This window comes from Aspergillus viridinutans (assembly GCF_018404265.1).
Source record: "Aspergillus viridinutans IFM 47045 DNA, scaffold_6, whole genome shotgun sequence".
In the NCBI taxonomy this organism is placed as follows: Eukaryota; Fungi; Ascomycota; class Eurotiomycetes; order Eurotiales; family Aspergillaceae; genus Aspergillus; species Aspergillus viridinutans.
In genome coordinates this window covers 2,186,767-2,203,736 of record NW_025091222.1, presented here as the reverse complement: position 1 = coordinate 2,203,736, position 16,970 = coordinate 2,186,767, and the positions used below count along the sequence as shown (strand labels likewise).

Below are 16,970 nucleotides of genomic sequence, written 5' to 3'. Positions count from 1 at the left end.
GCCTTATAAATAATAGGAAACCAGAAACGGGTTGAGAGTCACTTTTTAGAAGAACGTCACCTTCGCAATTGAATTGAATATATGCATCCATTGTATGCACAAAAAGATATATTAAGATTAATCATAAGAATGGTCGTAAGAAGCGTGGACGAGGATAGAAGAACGGGCAACAAACGCGTCCTTGGCCAGACGGCCTGAGATACAGGCACCACAAGCGTACAGGCCCGAACCCGACAGTCCATCAAATCATCCATTGTACCAACCCCAATCCGAAGATAGTGCCAACGAGCGCCTTCACCATATCCCCGTTCGAAGCCAGCTGACCTGCCGCATTGGAGGTAGCTGCGCTCGACGCACTCGAAGTCGTCGAGGAAGCGGTGCTTGAGCTTTTAGAAGTCGAAGTCGAAGTCGTGGTCGCAGTTGTGCTCATCGCATCCGTTGGCTGAATCGTCATCGATTCGCCGCTATCGCTGGTACTCGTGGAGGCAGTCTCACTCGGCGAAGTGGGCGGGAACGTCGTCGCAACTCGGCTGACCGACTTCCCCGTCGTAGCGGTTGCCGTGGTGGTCGTTGACGACAGAGCGACGACCTTGAAGCCGAGCAGATCCCGAGAAGATTCCTTGGAGAACACCTCGGTCGCCATGCCCGCCGGTTCGCCGGAGCACTTGTTGTTTGTGAAGAGGAGCATGTTGATGTCCTTTGCGCCCTGGGAGTCGATCTTGAATAGGTGGCCCTTGGGGTTATCGATCACGATGCAGTCGCTGGGGCCAGTGCCGGATTGGCTGTGCTTTTGGTTGTCGGAGTCGGTCCATGTTATTTCCCATGCGCCTGTGGAAGGGAGCAGAGAGAGTGTGGAGAGCGCCAGAGGGAGGAGAGTTGACCACTTCATTTTGCTTGGTTATGGAGTGGATCGAAGAGGACGTGGTTTGGATGGAAAGTGACAATCAATCAGTCAATTGGGCGGCCCCTTTTCTTATGGCAAACCCCACGAGCCTTTGGTGCAGTCTCGATTTCTCGTGTCACCATTTCTAGGGGCTGGACGCGCAGATCCTCGTATTTGATGCACGAAGAACCACTCACGATGGGAACACGGAAGCCACCGTCCTTGGCGGACAGTGATTGATTATGTTTGACGATACGAGCCAAGGCTGCGTCAGGGACAAGGTCAATATCCCTGGCGAATGGCGACAAAGATGTAATTTCGTTCGACCCATGGCTGACTTGGCGCTGTTCGCTTACCGCCAGAAGAGGGGACATGTCAGGCTGACTCGGAAGGTTCCAGCAATATTCGGCTAAACATGGAGACACTCAGGTTCGATGATTGCGATCTACGATGAGTCTGTTGGAGTGTAATGAGGGCCAGCTTTTCCTATTGCTCCGTGCCCTGCTGATCTTTACGCTCCACAACTCCGAATAAATCTTCGCAATCAGGTCTGGCTCATGCGGGCCGACAAGGCTTGTTTCCGTTGACTCGCAGCTCCCTTTCGTTTCGCAACTTAAGCTTGACTATTGCGGTATGTGAGCCAGCCCAGACTGAGACACCACTTGTGAAACGAATAGGGTGTCCCATTAGAGTGCATCTTAGTTGGAGTGGCTGAAGTCTAACTCAGCCTTCTCCGGAGTATTGATTTACTTTCCACTACGAAGAATGTAGGGACCTGTCGACGAGCCAATAATAGTACTAGTGACTACATGTATGTCAAGTCTTCTTGACCAAGGTGGCGTTAAGCTACATTTCCCTCGAGGTATGCTCGAGTCGCGCAATCCGCAGCCCATACAGCACTTGCGATAACCGAAACACCAGGTATTCTCATGATCATGTTTCTACTGGATGACCGGGACAAAGGGAGAATATGCTATCCTAAAATCAGAGCCTCCACCGGTTGACGAGACGACAATCAGGTCACTTTGTTTGTCAGGAGGCAGTAAACTGCTACAACGGCGATCGTAAACTCGGATACAGCAGCGAATTGCGATCGACCTTCGTTTTCAGAATGAGCACAGGGATAAAATAAAGATGTGTGGCTTCGGAAGCTGTTCCACATTCCAGCATTCCAGCATTCCAACATTCCACGGGGTGGCTGCTGGCGGCCTCCATCCCTCGATTGATACTCGGTAAGAACATCATCTCCAGACTGCAGCACTCGTTACCTGAATGTGTGTACACTTAATCAATTGGTTGGTATCAATTACACAATAAACAAATGGCAGCATCCGTGGTTGTTGGTTAAGGAGGATACCCAAAGCAAGTCAGGATGTGCAGAAGAAGCCGCAGCATAACACCCCAAGTTAATGATCAATTCTCTAGCAAGACAGTTCCCAGGTTTTGTAATTTAGAGTTCTGACATCCACAGAATATCCGTAATGATATGTCCAGCAGCCACGTGGAAGAACCAGCAGTCCATGGATGTTCCCGAGAATATGCCGCCCATCACATTCCTGTACGTTCTCAGAATTAACTATGCGTCGCTTGCATTATGCTTACCTTTCCTGAAGTAGTTGATGCTGGAAAATCATCTCGTAGTCCAGCTTCACACTACCTAGGGGTGTATACGAAAGCAGTTACCACCGGCCATGTCAGAATCGCCTGCGGATGGTCAATCTACGTACCACTATTTGGATGTCAAGCGAGCACGTCATGATAACCGTTTTCTACATCTTCATAGACACAAGAAAAGGTATAAAGATGACTCAATGGCCACGGCCTCGAGCTCATTCAATATCAACCATCCTTTCATAACATCAGTTGAGAATCAAGTATCAATCCTCCAGATATCGTCTCGCAACTTCTTGTTACCATTCAATCGCATCCTCACCAGGTACTTCACCTATTCTAACCATCCGTAAGTTACTAAGGTTTTCTCGGATTCCCCTCAAAATGCACTTCATCTACCAAGCCCTGTCCGCCATTGCGGCCTCTCTCCTCTTCTCATCCGCCACCGCAGCGACTCCGTACTGCAAGGTCGGGCAGGCATGGCCCGATAGCTCCGACTGCCACAACTTCTACGAATGCGCTTCCGGAGGCGCCCCTATCCTCAAGACCTGCGCACCCAGTACTGCCTACTGCCCGACAACTGGTGTTTGTGTCCACGAGGAGGCCGTCCCCAGCTGCTTCCACAGGGGGCATCCCTCCGAGGAAGTTAGTATCTGATTGAGTCGCGCATGTTTACTGGTGTCAGCACGGACATGTATACCCCATTGCATTAGACCGTGTTTGCATTTTGTTTCTCTTCTGGGATTTACCATACCATGTCATTGATAGAGCTGAAATAGACCGAGTTGTTTTATTAGGACTGTGTTTGGCGTTGAAGTGTTACCATCGAACAATTCATGCCATCCCTACATACACCATAGCCTTATAGTTTTATCCTTTGGCTTCTGGTCCTTAGAAAGCAGCTCCTTGTGCTCGCTCCCAAGTAAACCATAGAACTGCTTGCTGTGTAGCAACCGGACTAACGTATATATCGTGCATATAACAGAATAAATAGCCTAACCGTAACACTTATCAGACTGCTATAGGCATTAACGGCGTACATCATAGCAACCAAACTTGTTTCCTTGCGGATCACAATACTTCATAAGCAAACTATACGAGCTCTCAGTCTTCGCCTGAATGACGCCTCCACCTAGCTCAATTACCCATTTCTCCATCTAACTCAATCAGTATCGTCTCCATCAAACAGGTAGATGAGCTCACCACTTCAAGAGACTCAACAATATAAGACAGTCATCCTGTGAGCCCCGGCTGCTCCGCTACTGCCCCTGGCCCATCTTGAACCATTCTGACAATTGCACCAGCAAGTCCCACACCATCAGCCTGTGATACAGCTACAACAGAAAAACATACCTTTAGGCTCGGAGAATTTGAAATGCCGCATCTGATTCCCATCCTCCGTCGCTTCACCATGTGCTGGTTTCCATTCCCACGATGGGAATAGAGATGCATAGAATGTCTGCTGTCGTTAGCAGCCGGCTTTCATCTCTCTGAGAGACTCACCTTGAGCTTCTCTACGTTCTGGGCGGGTATCTCGAGGAAGCAGGGCTGCCTTCTGGGGGCGGATGCCATGCTTGCTTTGGTTGCGTGTTGAGACTTTGGGTCGTCATGTATGCTCTGCGGAAAGTCCGTACTTGGGTGTGGTAGGATTGTATGTTCTGAAGGGGACGAACGACACGATGCATTGTTATGTCAACATGTCTTGGCTTGGTTGCAGGGGAACATAAGCTTATAAGATATGCCACTTCGTATTCGGGCTGCACTGTCATTTTCCAGATATGAGTCACTTCCTCGAGTATAATTGTTCATACTTGAAAGAACGCTACAGCCATTCAATAAGACGAACGTGATATTACGGTACACTGTAGTGCGACTGTTGCGCTATTGGTGAATACTGGAGTGAATCCCAAGTGCGGGGTTCCAGTATATAACTTGGCAACTCTCGCCCATTTATTATACTCTTCTACAAAGTATCCAAGCTTGCAAACATACGTCTTAGACGTAGATCTCAACATGCCTCGTACTCGCCCCCGACGACTCGACCACCTGCAAGGCATCAATGTCGACCAGATGGCCCAGATCGCCGACGCAGCCAACAACGACTGCCTCCGCCTGGAAAACCTAGACGTCAACATCCCCCCGGATCCAGAGGCTCTAGCTTACACCAAGCACGCCGTCACCGACGGCCCCTGTAACAGCTACCTCCCATTCACCGGCAAAGCCCGTCTAAAAGACGCCGCAGCCAGGCACGTCTCGCAGCTCTCCGGCAGGACATACTCCGGCCAGCGCAACTGCGTCATTTCCGTGGGAGGGCTATCCGGCATCCTGAACGTCCTGCTAGCAACCATCGAAGAAGGCGACGAGGTGATATTGACGGATCCGACCTACCGGGGCCTCATTAATCGGGTCTTACTCGCAGGCGGCGTCCCCAAGTTTGTGCCCTTCACCTTTGAGCCAGGGAAGGAGTGGAGACTTGATCAGGCCGCGCTGCGGGCGGCGATTACTGACAAAACTACTGCGATGCTGCTCATGTCGCCGTCGATGCCGAGCGGGGGCTACTTTGCCATGGAGGACTGGACGCTCATCGCGGAGATCTGCGTACAGAAAGACCTGCTTCTCATCCTGGACGCCGCAATGGAGCGGCTGGTCTTCGACGCGCGGCCGGTGATACACCCAGCCAGTTTGCCTGGGATGTTCGAGCGGACGATCATCGTAGGCTCGTCTGCAAAAGAGCTGCGCATGATCGGATGGCGTGTTGGCTGGATCGTGGGACCAGAGGACCTAATCAACGACATTGCGGCTGTGTCTATGGCCAACGTCGTTGTGCCCGTGGGAATCGCTTAGGAAGCCGTGGCTGTTGCGCTCGAGCGCTCGTCCGAGACCATGGCGTCGTATGTGGCTGAACTACAAGCGCGCCGGGATCTCGTCGTAGCGGAACTCGACGGATTACCAGTTGGCGTGCCGGCGGGCGGATGGAGCCTGCTTCTCCGCGTGAGTGATTTCGGGCTGGACGGGAGTACCGCGTCGAAGCGTTTTCTGGAACAAGGGGTGTGCACAACTGCAATGGATGGATGGGGAGAGGTGCACGGTAGCCAGTATATCCGGTTTGTGTTCTCGAATGAGTCTATTGAGAGGCTGAAGGGACTGGGTGCCAAAGTCCGCAAAGCGTTGGGTATTCCCAGTGACTAAACGGCGGATCATCCGGACTTCTACACGTATAGTGCAACAGTTATACACTTTGTCTGAGCATAGCTCTGATAGAGTTTGGCTGGCATCCACATAAAGCTCTGCCCCGGCGGAAATAAGACGTATAAATCCGTTGATGACGCTGAGAACGGAAATAACAATGGCGATAGTCCCCACTGATGTCACTCCCCAATTAGGCTTCCCGGACATCCCACATATAAAAGGACTGTGGTGTACAGAGTATTGGCCCAACATTCAACCCACGTTGTAACCTACCAACACATTGCAATCACCATGACTACCATTCCAACTCGTCCCCTGGGAAAGAACGGCCCTCAGGTCCCCCGACTCGGCTTCGGGTTAATGGGGCTGAGTTCCTTCTACGGCACCGCCAAACCCGACCCTGAGCGCCTTGCCCTGCTCGATGCCGCATACGAACTCGGCGAAACATTCTGGGATAGTGGTATGTACCTTGCCTACTTCCCTTGAACCCGACTAACGTCATCCAGCCGACATGTACGGCGACAGCGAGGACCTCCTCGGCAAATGGTTCAAAGCCAATCCCACCAAACGCGACAACATCTTCCTCGTAACCAAGTTCGCCAATCGCACAGGACCCGACGGGCAACGCTTCGTCGACTCCTCGCCCGAATACGTCCGCCAGGCATGCGATCGCTCCCTCACCCGTCTCGGCATCAAGACCATCGACCTATACTACTGCCACCGGCTCGACCGCAAGACCCCTATCGAAAAGACCGTCGAAGCAATGGCGCAGCTCAAGGCAGAAGGCAAAATCAAATACCTGGGTCTGAGCGAGTGCAGCGCAGACTCACTGCGCCGGGCGCACACGGTCCACCCCATCACCGCCGTGCAGATGGAATACTCGCCCTTTGCGCTGGAGATCGAGAGCCCGCAGTACAGACTGCTGGAGACGGCGCGCGAGCTCGGCGTCGCGGTCGTGGCGTACTCGCCGCTGAGCCGGGGGTTCTTGACCGGGGCTATTACCTCGCTGGATGATTTCGAGGAGGGCGATTTCCGCAGGCTGTCGCCGCGGTTTAGCAAGGAGAATTTTGGAAAGAATCTGGCGCTGGTGGAGAAGCTGAAGGCAGTTGCGGCCAAGAAGGGGGTCACGCCGTCGCAGTTGACGTTGGCTTGGTTGATGGCGCAGGGAGATGATATTTTCCCTATTCCAGGGACGACCAAGGTCGAGCGGTTGAAGGAGAATCTGGGGAGCTTGAGCGTCGAGTTGTCTCCGGAGGAAGAAAAGGAGGTTCGAGCGGCCTGCAATGCGGCCGAGGTTGCTGGTGGTCGGTATCCTGAGAGTTTTTCGGCGTCGTGTTTTGCGGACACCCCTGCTCTGTAATGTCACTGTATGTACATGATAATGGAACTAGCCCACGTTCCAGTTTGTAGAGAATCATATATATAACGTTAGGGAGCAGCCATTCATATTGCAGCCACTGGACATTCTGCATTGCTACAAGCACACCGAGAGCATTCATATATCTTCCATGTATACCTGCCATATCGTACACCATAAGCTTGGGATTCTCACACCACTTGTGAGGGACCTGACACCAGTTGTAGCCCTATCGCAGGGAAAAATACTTAAAACCAAGAATCTTTAGACAGGAAGCTGCCCAGCCATACCAGCTTCTAAATCTGGAAGATGGCGGTGGAAAAGACATGAGTCATGCGCTCATGCCTGAGAACACGATATGACGCACAGACGCGAACACATGGGACTACGCCAGTTACAACATATCAAGGAACCGATCTTGATCTTCCAAGAACAGTCTGATTCGGGATGTTCCGAGTGGCGGCGAGTCCCGACGGAAGAGACAAGATGTGGGGCGTGGAAAGCGAATGAACGACATAACAAGAAGAGAAAAGTGGATATAGATCAAGCTAGAGTCAATTTCTGCTTCGAGAGAAGTGTTGCAAACAGGTTCTATTTCGGGTCTCCTCTTAACCTTCTTTACAACTTGTTCCCTCATCGAATGCTCTGCCGGGTATTAGGAATCCGAGGTGTAATTGCTGATTTGGGTCATCAATATATGAACTAGATAGCCACTCAATTGAGACGAATCAGGCCTTCACTAGCTTGTCAACTGTATACGTTTACTAGGAGAGACTAAACTTCGGACGCACGCATGAGAGATGAGACAGAATATATCTGAACGCCGCGCGCACCTGGATGCAACAATTTCCGAAAAGCAATCCAACCGCCCTTACAAGCGCAATATCCAGCCGACAGAAAGTGACTCTTCTAATGATTCCATCGACGAAAAGTTCCCCGAAGGGGGCCTTCGGGCCTGGCTGGTGGTACTCGGCGCATGGTGTGCAATGATCCCATCGATGGGTCTTTTGAATACGATAGGGGTGCTGCATGCATGGACAGCCGAGCATCAGCTCGCCGAATACTCTCCCTCGAGCGTTGGGTGGATCTTTGGCGTGTACAGTTTCTTCTTGTACTTCGGCAGTGCGCAAGTTGGTATGTAGGCTCTGCATTCACGTTTGATCCTTTCTAATGCTTATAGGTCCCATCTTTGACAGCCGTGGCGTGCTTCCTGTTGTTCTGCCGGGATCTATTGGCATTGTGTTGGCCGTTTTCTTCTTCAGCGAGAGTACACGTACGTCCCTGCCTCCTGTCTAGTATGCAGGAAGCTGACAACCATAGAATACTACCAAATCTTCCTTTCCTTCAGCGTTCTCGGCGGCATCTCCTCCTGCTGCCTTTTCACCCCAGCCATCGCAGCAGTCGGCCACTGGTTCAACGTCCGTCGTGGACTGGCCACTGGGATAGCCTGCACCGCCGGCGGACTGGGCGGAGTCTTTTTCCCCTTGATCATTCTATACCTTGGCCCTACACTCGGATTCACCTGGGCTCTACGGATCATTGGAATCATCTGCTTCGTGCTATGCGCGCTCGCCTGCCTTTTACTTCGCACCCGACTCCCGCCCAACCACCAAGCCGGAATGGCAATCGATTTCAGAGCCCTCCGTGATCCCAAGTATGCAGTTACCACGCTCGCGGTCTGGCTGGTGGAGTTTGCCGTCTTCATACCATACACCTACATCTCCTCGTACGGACTACATGCCGGCATGGACTCGTCTCTCGCATACAAGCTCAGCGTTTTCCTGAACGTCGGCGCGATCCCCGGCCGCGCGTTGCCAGGGTTGCTTGCTGACCGCGTCGGCCGGTTCAACATCATGTCGTTGACGGCGCTAGTATGTGCCATATTGACCCTGGCGCTGTGGTATACAGCCGGTGATAATGACGGCGCCATCATCGCCTACGCGACATGCTTCGGGTTCTGGAGTGGCGCGGCGATTGGTTTAACCCCGGTGTGTATCTCGCAGGTATGTCGGACGGAGGACTACGGGAAGCGCAATGGGACCACCTTTACGCTGGTGAGTCTGGGGACTCTGACTGCGATTCCTATCGCGGGTGCGATCCAGGAGTATAACCATGGGGAGTACTGGGGGCTCATTGTGTTTGGAGGGGTGCTGTATCTGGCGTCATTTGTGGCGTTTGTGATTGCCAGAGGAGTTGCGGGGGGTTGGCAATTAAAAACGAAATTTTGACTTGCTTGATGTTTAGTAGAGGTTGGATAAAATAGCATCACCTAGAGTACCTTGACACCATACTATGCACTTCCCAATCAGGCAAGCTTCTGGAAGCTTTCCACGCAAGACATGACTAACCTAATAGAGCTAGTGCCAAGCCCTTTAGTCGTTAATAGACCAATCAGAACGACCCTGATGAGCTTGTCCAAGGTAAGAATCGATCAGATGGACCCTTGAATAGACGAGGTAGGGCATAGACGTGGTTTATGCAGTATTTCTCTGGTCCATGATCGACAACCTCGTCCATCTGATCAAGGTTTACACCTTTTTATCTGCGGGTCCTCCCTGTCTAGACTGGGATTGGAGTGAGGCTGTGACCGCCGGGCTCTCTGACCGCGGATCCCCCGGAGGAAATTATTCCAAAACATCCTCCAAACCTATTCAATGGACAATATACGATAGAGGTCGCCCTCATGAGACGCAAAACTCTGCGCTCTCTCTTCCACCTCACCGTCCTGGGTGGTATCGTCCTCCTGCTCTTCGTCAACCGCCCAACCTCGCCCATCAAAACCTTCCCATGGACGCATATCCGCTACAAATCCTCCTCCCCCATCCCGCCCTCCCGCGGAAAATGCCCGGGCCTGACCAAAACCACCAAACCAGCCCTGGTGGTCTCGCGCGTCACAGCAGACGGTGACCCCTCCTGGCTCGATTCTTTATCCAAAACATACCACCTCTGCATCTACACCGTCGACGCGCCCAATCCCACCGCATCCACGCTACAAGTCCCCGCAAACCGCGGCCACGAAGCAATGGCCTACCTCACCTTCCTAATCGACAACTACGACTCCATCCCCGCCGCAGGGGCCGTCTTTGTGCACGGCTCCCGCTTCGCATGGCACAACGATCACCCCACATACGACAACGCCGCGCTCCTCTCCTCGCTGAACATCCCCGCCGCGCTGGAACAACAAGGGTACCATAATCTCCGCTGCGATTGGAGCGTAAGCACGTGCGCCGCCTCGGCCGCGCCGCAGGGGAGTCTGGAGAATCGAGTGCAGTCTGTGCTTGAGCCGTGGAGTGCGCGCGCGGCGTCGGATACGGCGCTGCCGGCGGCGCTGGGGGTGTTGTTTGGTGGGGATCAGCGGGAGGCGTACCTTGCTGCGAAGCTCGGGCGGAACGATGCGGTCAAGGCGCAGTGCTGCGCGCAGTTTGTTGTGACGAGGCAGAATATCTGGCGGCATTCGCGCGCGGAGTATGTTGCCTTGCGGCAGTGGTTGCTTGATGGGATGGGGGCTGGTCCGCGGCGACGGGGAGCGGCCCCGCCGGATGACCGTGTCGCTGGGCGGATTCTATCGTATATCTGGCATATTCTGTTTATTGCCCCGGAGCATCTGGGGACTGGGTCTGGGGATGGGGTGGATTTGCGGCGGTTGAATGAGCAAGCATGCCCAAGGGCCGACGAGTGTTATTGTCGGTTGTACGGACGGTGTAATCTACGTTGTACGAGTCCAGGGAGCTGTCGGGGGGAGTATGCCCTACCCAAGGATTTGAGGTTACCAGCCGACTGGGGAGAGACCCATTCACGTCCTAAATGATAATCACATGTATATAATGACTGGATGCTAACTATACGCGATCGTGCTTGACATCGACAGCCGTACTAATAGCCTCATCCCTGCCTCGCTCTCTCCCCGTAGCATCATGCTCCGCATCCCAAGTCTTCAATTGCTCATTAGGAACCTTGACCAATTTATGCGCTGTCGCCCCATCCTCCATCTGCAGGATAATCTGCCGGAACGTATACCCGCCCAGCCGCGGCAACACCTTGATATAGATGTAGTAATACACACCACAGAGCCCAATACTACAATAATCAGCATTGCACTGAGGAAAACAGAGGAGAACTTACATTCCCAGCCCAACGGCGCAGTACGTCGCATACCAGAAACTCACGTCCCCTCCTTTGGCCCCCGTCGTGGGCGGATACCACGGCGCAACAAGCATATAGATATTCGAGAGGATCGAGAAGCCGACCACCACATCCCACGCCTTATATCCCGAGGGCGGAATATTATGCCGCTTGCGGTGACGACGGGTAAGCAATAGTCCAATGGCGAGGAGTAGGGCGAAGGCTTGGGTGGGGTACACGCCCAGATCGACGACTGCCAACGTAAGTATAGGCTTTATACAGTGTATGTCCGGAGAACGCACCGAAATTGAAGGCGTCGCCGGCTGGCGGAGCGAGGATCATGAGGACGGTCAAGGCCCATTTCAGCGTGTAGGGGCCAAGCGGTGTGCCGAACGGACGAGTCGAGGTCCAGAACTTGGTGAAGGGAAGGACCCCTTGTCTGGTCTCGTTAGCGACGTAACGCCCAGGGCACGGCATAGAGACTTACCTTCCGCATTCTCGGAGGAGACGGGACTGCCCGACGAGAACGGCAAGCAGATTCCCGAATGCGCTGAGACAGATCAAGAAGTTCAGGGCCCGTGACGCACTGCTCGTCCCGAAGACTTTCTGGAAGAAGATGCTAGCCGCCACGACCTTGGAGCCGAGGATCTCTTCTTTTGTTGCGGCGGAGAAATAGGCGATGTTGGCGAGCACGTAGAGTGTTGCCACCAGGAGGAGGGAGAGCGGCGCGCTCCATCGTAATGTTTTGGCCGGATTCTGCTGATATGAGTACTGAATAGCCAAAACTCAAACATGACATACCTTGACTTCATTCACAACATTGAATGCATTCTCGAATCCCGCGTACGAAAAGGCTACCTTGACCAGTGCGTTTGTGGCCCCGTACACCGACGCAGAGGAGCTACCCGCAAAGGCGTCGCGAAAGTTGGCCTTGGGATCTTCGATCTTCGTGTGGCCCCCAAGGACGACTAGGCCGGTGATACCGATGCTAATCCGTGAGTTTTGTTCTTTTGTGGCAAAGGATAGACGTACAAGATCAGTGTGACGAGTTTGACGAACCCAACGGCATTGGCGAAACGCAGCGACCACTTGGTGTTGAATGCCAGGACTATTCCGTTAGCATCCTTTCTTGGACAATATATGCGATCTCACCTAGCACTGCAGCGCTATACGAAGCCACCGCAACACCCTTGAGCTTCCACGGCGTGGACTGCGCCTCCGCCAGTCGAAAGAGATACTGCGCGAGGACTAATCGGTCAGCTAACCCCCCCGCTCAGGAATCGATGCACATACCAATCGCATTACTACTGCTAAACGAAAATAAAACCGACTGCATTGCAAATACAGTCGGGAGAAAATACTTTGGCCGCGGATACGCCTGTTCGAGATAAACCACCTCTGACCCGGACCGACTGGGGAAATACGACGAAAACTCCAGATAGACAGCCAGTGAGCTGCCAGCCATGAAGAATCCAATGACCCAGTAGAACAGTGCCAGGCCAACGGACCCGGCACCTTTCAGGACAGTTGATGCTGCGGCTGTCAATTCCAGGTATTGCATCACACGAGACGGAGGACTCACGGGTGGAAAAGACACCAGTTCCGATCATCTTGCTGAGGTTGAGGAAGATGACTGTAATCCATCCGACCGAGTATCCCAGCGGCGAATTAACTTCAACCGGCGCACCGCTGGCTTCTTGGTAGGTTGGCACGGAGGAGTTGGCGCCGGCTTCAGCAGTGTATTGCAGGTCGCCACTGCTGAAGCTCGAAGCATCAGATTGACCATTGTGCTCGGACTTGCGTTGGAGCCCCATTGTGGTAGATTTGGGTCAGAAGGCAGATCGGGGAGCGCTGTTAACCCATCACGCTGTAGGAGGTCGAACTATTTATCCCTTGATGAGTGCAACATAAGGTGCTCATCACCTGGCACAATGACGTGATGCGGTACGACAGAAGGCGATAAGACATCGACAAACTCAAAAGACGTTATGCCGGCCCGTCTGACATGGCAGAGACTTCGGATTGTCAAGTAGACTGTCCTTGTGTCTGGAGACCATGCTAGTTTGTCTTTATACGCCCAATAATGTCTGTTGGCCTGCTTGGTAGCTCTCGGCAATGCGACCCAAGTGCTGCTTATCAGTCGAATCATATCAATTGTACAAATATGCACGCGGCATTTCCCCTGAAGACTCCAATTAAATCAAGGTACTTATTTGCCAAGGTGATTGCATGATTGCAGGGGACGATGGTAGCATGAGGGGTCTACCCGCTAGGGAGAATGTCGCAATCCGCACGATCTTTTAGCATCAACCCTCGATATCCGCTCAGCACATTTGACAATCTCGGTAGCAACAAAAGGTTCGCGCCGAAGGGGATTAAGCCTATCGCGTCAAAATAGTACTTTCGAAAGTCTGGGGGTTGACAAACTGACATTGAACTGTACATGAAGTAGACAATGGCTTGTGGATCTACAGGAGTGTAACGGCATCATCCATGACTCTGTGTTCTATTTCCTACGATCGATTGATCTATTCTTTATAACAGATCATGGCGCTTTATTAGCAAAGGAAACGGAAAGCCAGCTTAGTTCATTCATTGAATGGTGTCGCTTCGCTCTACACCCCGGCTTAGTCCTCCGCCATTGCCCCGCTCTCCACGATTCGCTGAACGCTTTTTTAACGTCGCCAGTTTATGTGATATCTATGTGGAAGACAAATTAAATGTCATGAATTCATAAGTTAACTTCTGAGCTTCCACACCTTGAGGAGATCCGTGTCACAACTCTCAGCAGTCAGAAGATCCAGCGCTCAAATGTTGGATCACGGAGACTACGCGCCTGAATCTCCCGTCTTGTCTCAGTCGGAGGAAGAGCATGACGAGCGGCCATTCAATGGTTTGTACATCGATATGGCCCCATTCGGACTGGAGAAAATCTGGGATTATGAGCCTGGTGGTCATCATGTTGTTCAGCTTGGCGATCACCTAGGTCGACAAGGAGAATACCGCGTCATTCACAAGCTAGGCAGCGGAGGGTTCGCCAACGTTTGGCTGTGTCAAGTCCTGCGCAATGGGATACCCAACTATGTGGCTGTTAAGATCCTCATGGCCGATTACTCTAAAGACGATTGCCCAGAGCTTCGCGTGGAACGGCTTCGAGAAGTTGGATTGGAAAAGCACATCTGCCTCCCGTTTGATCAATTCCGAATTGAAGGCCCAAACGGGTCACACCTTTGCTTTGTGTATCCTGTGGCCGGTCCGCGTGTCTCTCTTATAGCCCAGCAATTCGAAGACCCGGACAGAAGCTTGCGGAAAATGGCTCGACAAGCTACTGAAGTCATGGCTGCATTGCATAGTCATGGTATATGTCACGGAGGTCAGTTCCCGACGTTCCCACGAGCCACACTGCATGCTTGGAACTGACTTGCAGCAGACTTCACGCCGTCAAACATTCTTCTAAAGGTTGAGGGCCTTGACGGATTACCCGAAGATGAAGTACTCAAAATCCTGGGAGACCCCGTCAAGGTAGAAGTTTTCAATGAGTCAGGGGAGACTCCCTCTGATCCTACCGCGCCTAGATATCTCGTCCGCCCGGTCGAGTTTCGCAATGTTCCGCTGCCGTACGTCGTGGATGAGATTCTTGTGATCGACTTCGGAGAGTCTTACGATGTCACAAACCCACCAGAGGAGCTTGGTATCCCCGAGAGTTATCGTCCCCCCGAACTTGTCTTAGAGAATACGCCAGGATTTGGATGTGACATCTGGGCACTCGGCTGCACCCTCTTCGAGATACGAACGGGTAGAAAGCTCTTCGACATGTTTGATGATGATCTTGATAGCCACCTCTTCCACATGGTTGAGATGCTTGGCGCACTGCCAGAGCCGTGGTGGTCTACGACTTGGAAGCACAGAAAGGAGTTTTTCAAAGATGAAACGGACTCACTCGGTCGAGCGGTTCTGGTTGATGCACTGTTCAAGGAACGGTCGGACCTATCGACAGGCGCTCCGTCGATAGAGCGGGCGCTACGACGAGGGTTGCATTATTGGGACTTGGGGCCAGGCGAAGACTTTTCCAGAGAGATTCTCCCCGACGAGGTTGAACAATTGGCGGATCTGTTGAAGAAGATCCTACAATATGAGCCTAGTCGCCGGTTGACCGTGGCAGAAACACTAGAACATGAATGGTTTCGTATTGATGGGAATTGAAGACATGTTCAATAGAGGGTACCAGCATTGACTGTTTCATTGAGGAATTCGCACTCATCCCTATTCTTGTACCACGGTTCGATGGCGGGTTTAACATTTCCATGAGCTGTCACTGCGATATCTGACAGAGCACCGTTTATAGCTGAGTGTAGGATGCGTATAACTATGCTGACGAGCCTGGGGTGCCCTGATGTATACATGGTATTGTAGATGGACTGACATATACCCTCTTATACACATATATGGTAGCTTTATGCAATAATAGAAATTAGATCTGACTTGTAAGCTTGACTTCGCGGCTACCAGCGGTGTACAAAAGAGCAGTTTCATCTCCTCGGGCAAGAAACATCTTGCTCGATGATAACAGTGGACTTCTTCCTACCAGACTTTACTGACCGAAAATGACAGCCTTGTGGCGGCAAATTCACTTATCCAGATAGTCAGACATTCATCGCATCTTGACAATGCTATGTCTGTCTGGATCAGGACAGGACAAGGGAGGCCAATCAATACAAAAGCTATATTAGCAATATTCAATGAAAGTGGTTCCTCCGTATCTGTTTGAATTTATTTGCAGTGAGGCCAAGAGTAATTACAAGCTAGGCTTCTCAGATGACCCATGCGATGCTAAAGGAGCATTATATTCATATCTGATGGGACAAAAGCTGGTGCTCCACACTATCAAGTAATCTATTCACTCCAAAGAAGGGGATTAGCCCTTGCAAAGGAAGAGTCATTCACTTCTTTTCTGCAGACTTCCAGGAGTATCCACAATCTCCAATATAAAAGGAGACTCAGGCCTCCCCAAAACCTGATCATCTTCACTCTCACATGGAAACCAACCACTCTCCTCGCCTTATACCAGTATTGGTGCTGTCATGCTCATGTTATGCCTGATCTTGCTGTTATTGAGGCAAAAATTTCCTTTACAAATTTGATATATACGACTTTCACTATTTGAGACGCTGGTCCCCTGACAATGCTGGCAGCTATTGATTTGATGCTCAGAGCAACTGGGATTCTCTCTGGCAACTTGCATGGCACTCGTTGTTTTGGGTAGGCGTCGCCGGCATTGCAAATCGCATGATATCTATGCTTTGACCCAAATTATTGGTTTACTAGCCACAGAGTGGATATGCAGGCCATGCTATGTAAGGTTATGGCTTGCGGGGCTGTCGCCCGAGGACCCCCGGGGCCAGCCATGCCAGTGGTGCAAACGGAGACCCTGGATCGAACCCTTGCTTCCTTCAATAGTGGGTGGTTCTGCAAGATGTGCAAAGTGGCTACCAGTGATCAGGTTGCTTCCTGGCAACTCTGCCTGCTTCCGATGAGGAGCTTCAAAGGCCACGCAAATGTGGTGATTGTGATAAAGTCGGTTATGAAGTAAGATATATCCAATCAAATGGCACAAAACTGTGCAATGCATGTCACCAGCATGAGTCAAACCTTGCCAGCTGGCCGGTCGCAAATAAAAAGTCTCACACCGAGCTCTTCGAGAACGCCCTATACCAAGGAGGCCCCCGAGCGTCTCAACGCCATGAACCCAACTGAGAGACAGATCGTGCATAATCAGCATTTGCGGACTCACTGTGTCTGCGACGGCTG

The 16,970-nt window shown here is 52.0% G+C and overlaps 11 protein-coding genes across 11 annotated transcripts; 7 read left to right on the top strand and 4 right to left on the bottom strand.

Moving 5' to 3' along the window:
- Positions 1-241: 241 nt before the first annotated feature.
- Positions 242-889, bottom strand: Aspvir_008433 (uncharacterized protein; the record flags this gene model as incomplete). The annotated part of the gene is made up of 1 exon (XM_043271603.1): positions 242-889. One exon carries the CDS (start codon positions 887-889, stop codon positions 242-244), a length of 648 nt encoding a protein of 215 aa, XP_043127538.1.
- Positions 890-948: 59 nt separating this feature from the next.
- On the bottom strand, positions 949-1,257 carry Aspvir_008432 (uncharacterized protein; the record flags this gene model as incomplete). Its single annotated transcript, XM_043271602.1, has 1 exon — positions 949-1,257. The coding sequence occupies one exon, from the start codon at positions 1,255-1,257 to the stop codon at positions 949-951; it is 309 nt and encodes a 102-aa protein (XP_043127537.1).
- Positions 1,258-2,878: 1,621 nt separating this feature from the next.
- Aspvir_008431 (carbohydrate-binding module family 14 protein) lies at positions 2,879-3,151 on the top strand (the record flags this gene model as incomplete). The annotated part of the gene is made up of 1 exon (XM_043271601.1): positions 2,879-3,151. The coding sequence occupies one exon, from the start codon at positions 2,879-2,881 to the stop codon at positions 3,149-3,151; it is 273 nt and encodes a 90-aa protein (XP_043127536.1).
- Positions 3,152-3,753: 602 nt separating this feature from the next.
- On the bottom strand, positions 3,754-4,066 carry Aspvir_008430 (uncharacterized protein; the record flags this gene model as incomplete). The annotated part of the gene is made up of 3 exons (XM_043271600.1): positions 3,754-3,782; positions 3,848-3,953; positions 3,998-4,066. The coding sequence occupies 3 exons, from the start codon at positions 4,064-4,066 to the stop codon at positions 3,754-3,756; spliced, it is 204 nt and encodes a 67-aa protein (XP_043127535.1).
- Positions 4,067-4,507: 441 nt separating this feature from the next.
- Positions 4,508-5,338, top strand: Aspvir_008429 (pyridoxal phosphate-dependent aminotransferase; the record flags this gene model as incomplete). Its single annotated transcript, XM_043271599.1, has 1 exon — positions 4,508-5,338. The coding sequence occupies one exon, from the start codon at positions 4,508-4,510 to the stop codon at positions 5,336-5,338; it is 831 nt and encodes a 276-aa protein (XP_043127534.1).
- A 39-nt stretch (positions 5,339-5,377) lies between these two features.
- Positions 5,378-5,683, top strand: Aspvir_008428 (uncharacterized protein; the record flags this gene model as incomplete). Its single annotated transcript, XM_043271598.1, has 1 exon — positions 5,378-5,683. The coding sequence occupies one exon, from the start codon at positions 5,378-5,380 to the stop codon at positions 5,681-5,683; it is 306 nt and encodes a 101-aa protein (XP_043127533.1).
- A 291-nt stretch (positions 5,684-5,974) lies between these two features.
- Positions 5,975-7,043, top strand: Aspvir_008427 (uncharacterized protein; the record flags this gene model as incomplete). Its single annotated transcript, XM_043271597.1, has 2 exons — positions 5,975-6,143; positions 6,190-7,043. The coding sequence occupies 2 exons, from the start codon at positions 5,975-5,977 to the stop codon at positions 7,041-7,043; spliced, it is 1,023 nt and encodes a 340-aa protein (XP_043127532.1).
- Positions 7,044-7,840: 797 nt separating this feature from the next.
- Positions 7,841-9,268, top strand: Aspvir_008426 (putative oxalate/formate antiporter; the record flags this gene model as incomplete). The annotated part of the gene is made up of 3 exons (XM_043271596.1): positions 7,841-8,174; positions 8,221-8,313; positions 8,361-9,268. The coding sequence occupies 3 exons, from the start codon at positions 7,841-7,843 to the stop codon at positions 9,266-9,268; spliced, it is 1,335 nt and encodes a 444-aa protein (XP_043127531.1).
- A 455-nt stretch (positions 9,269-9,723) lies between these two features.
- On the top strand, positions 9,724-10,848 carry Aspvir_008425 (DUF3431 domain-containing protein; the record flags this gene model as incomplete). Its single annotated transcript, XM_043271595.1, has 1 exon — positions 9,724-10,848. One exon carries the CDS (start codon positions 9,724-9,726, stop codon positions 10,846-10,848), a length of 1,125 nt encoding a protein of 374 aa, XP_043127530.1.
- A 31-nt stretch (positions 10,849-10,879) lies between these two features.
- On the bottom strand, positions 10,880-12,976 carry Aspvir_008424 (high affinity methionine permease; the record flags this gene model as incomplete). Its single annotated transcript, XM_043271594.1, has 9 exons — positions 10,880-11,117; positions 11,163-11,415; positions 11,465-11,601; positions 11,650-11,918; positions 11,964-12,150; positions 12,195-12,270; positions 12,315-12,410; positions 12,456-12,695; positions 12,745-12,976. The coding sequence occupies 9 exons, from the start codon at positions 12,974-12,976 to the stop codon at positions 10,880-10,882; spliced, it is 1,728 nt and encodes a 575-aa protein (XP_043127529.1).
- A 997-nt stretch (positions 12,977-13,973) lies between these two features.
- Aspvir_008423 (putative protein kinase) lies at positions 13,974-15,365 on the top strand (the record flags this gene model as incomplete). The annotated part of the gene is made up of 2 exons (XM_043271593.1): positions 13,974-14,535; positions 14,593-15,365. 2 exons carry the CDS (start codon positions 13,974-13,976, stop codon positions 15,363-15,365), a joined length of 1,335 nt encoding a protein of 444 aa, XP_043127528.1.
- Between the last annotated feature and the right edge of the window lie 1,605 nt (positions 15,366-16,970).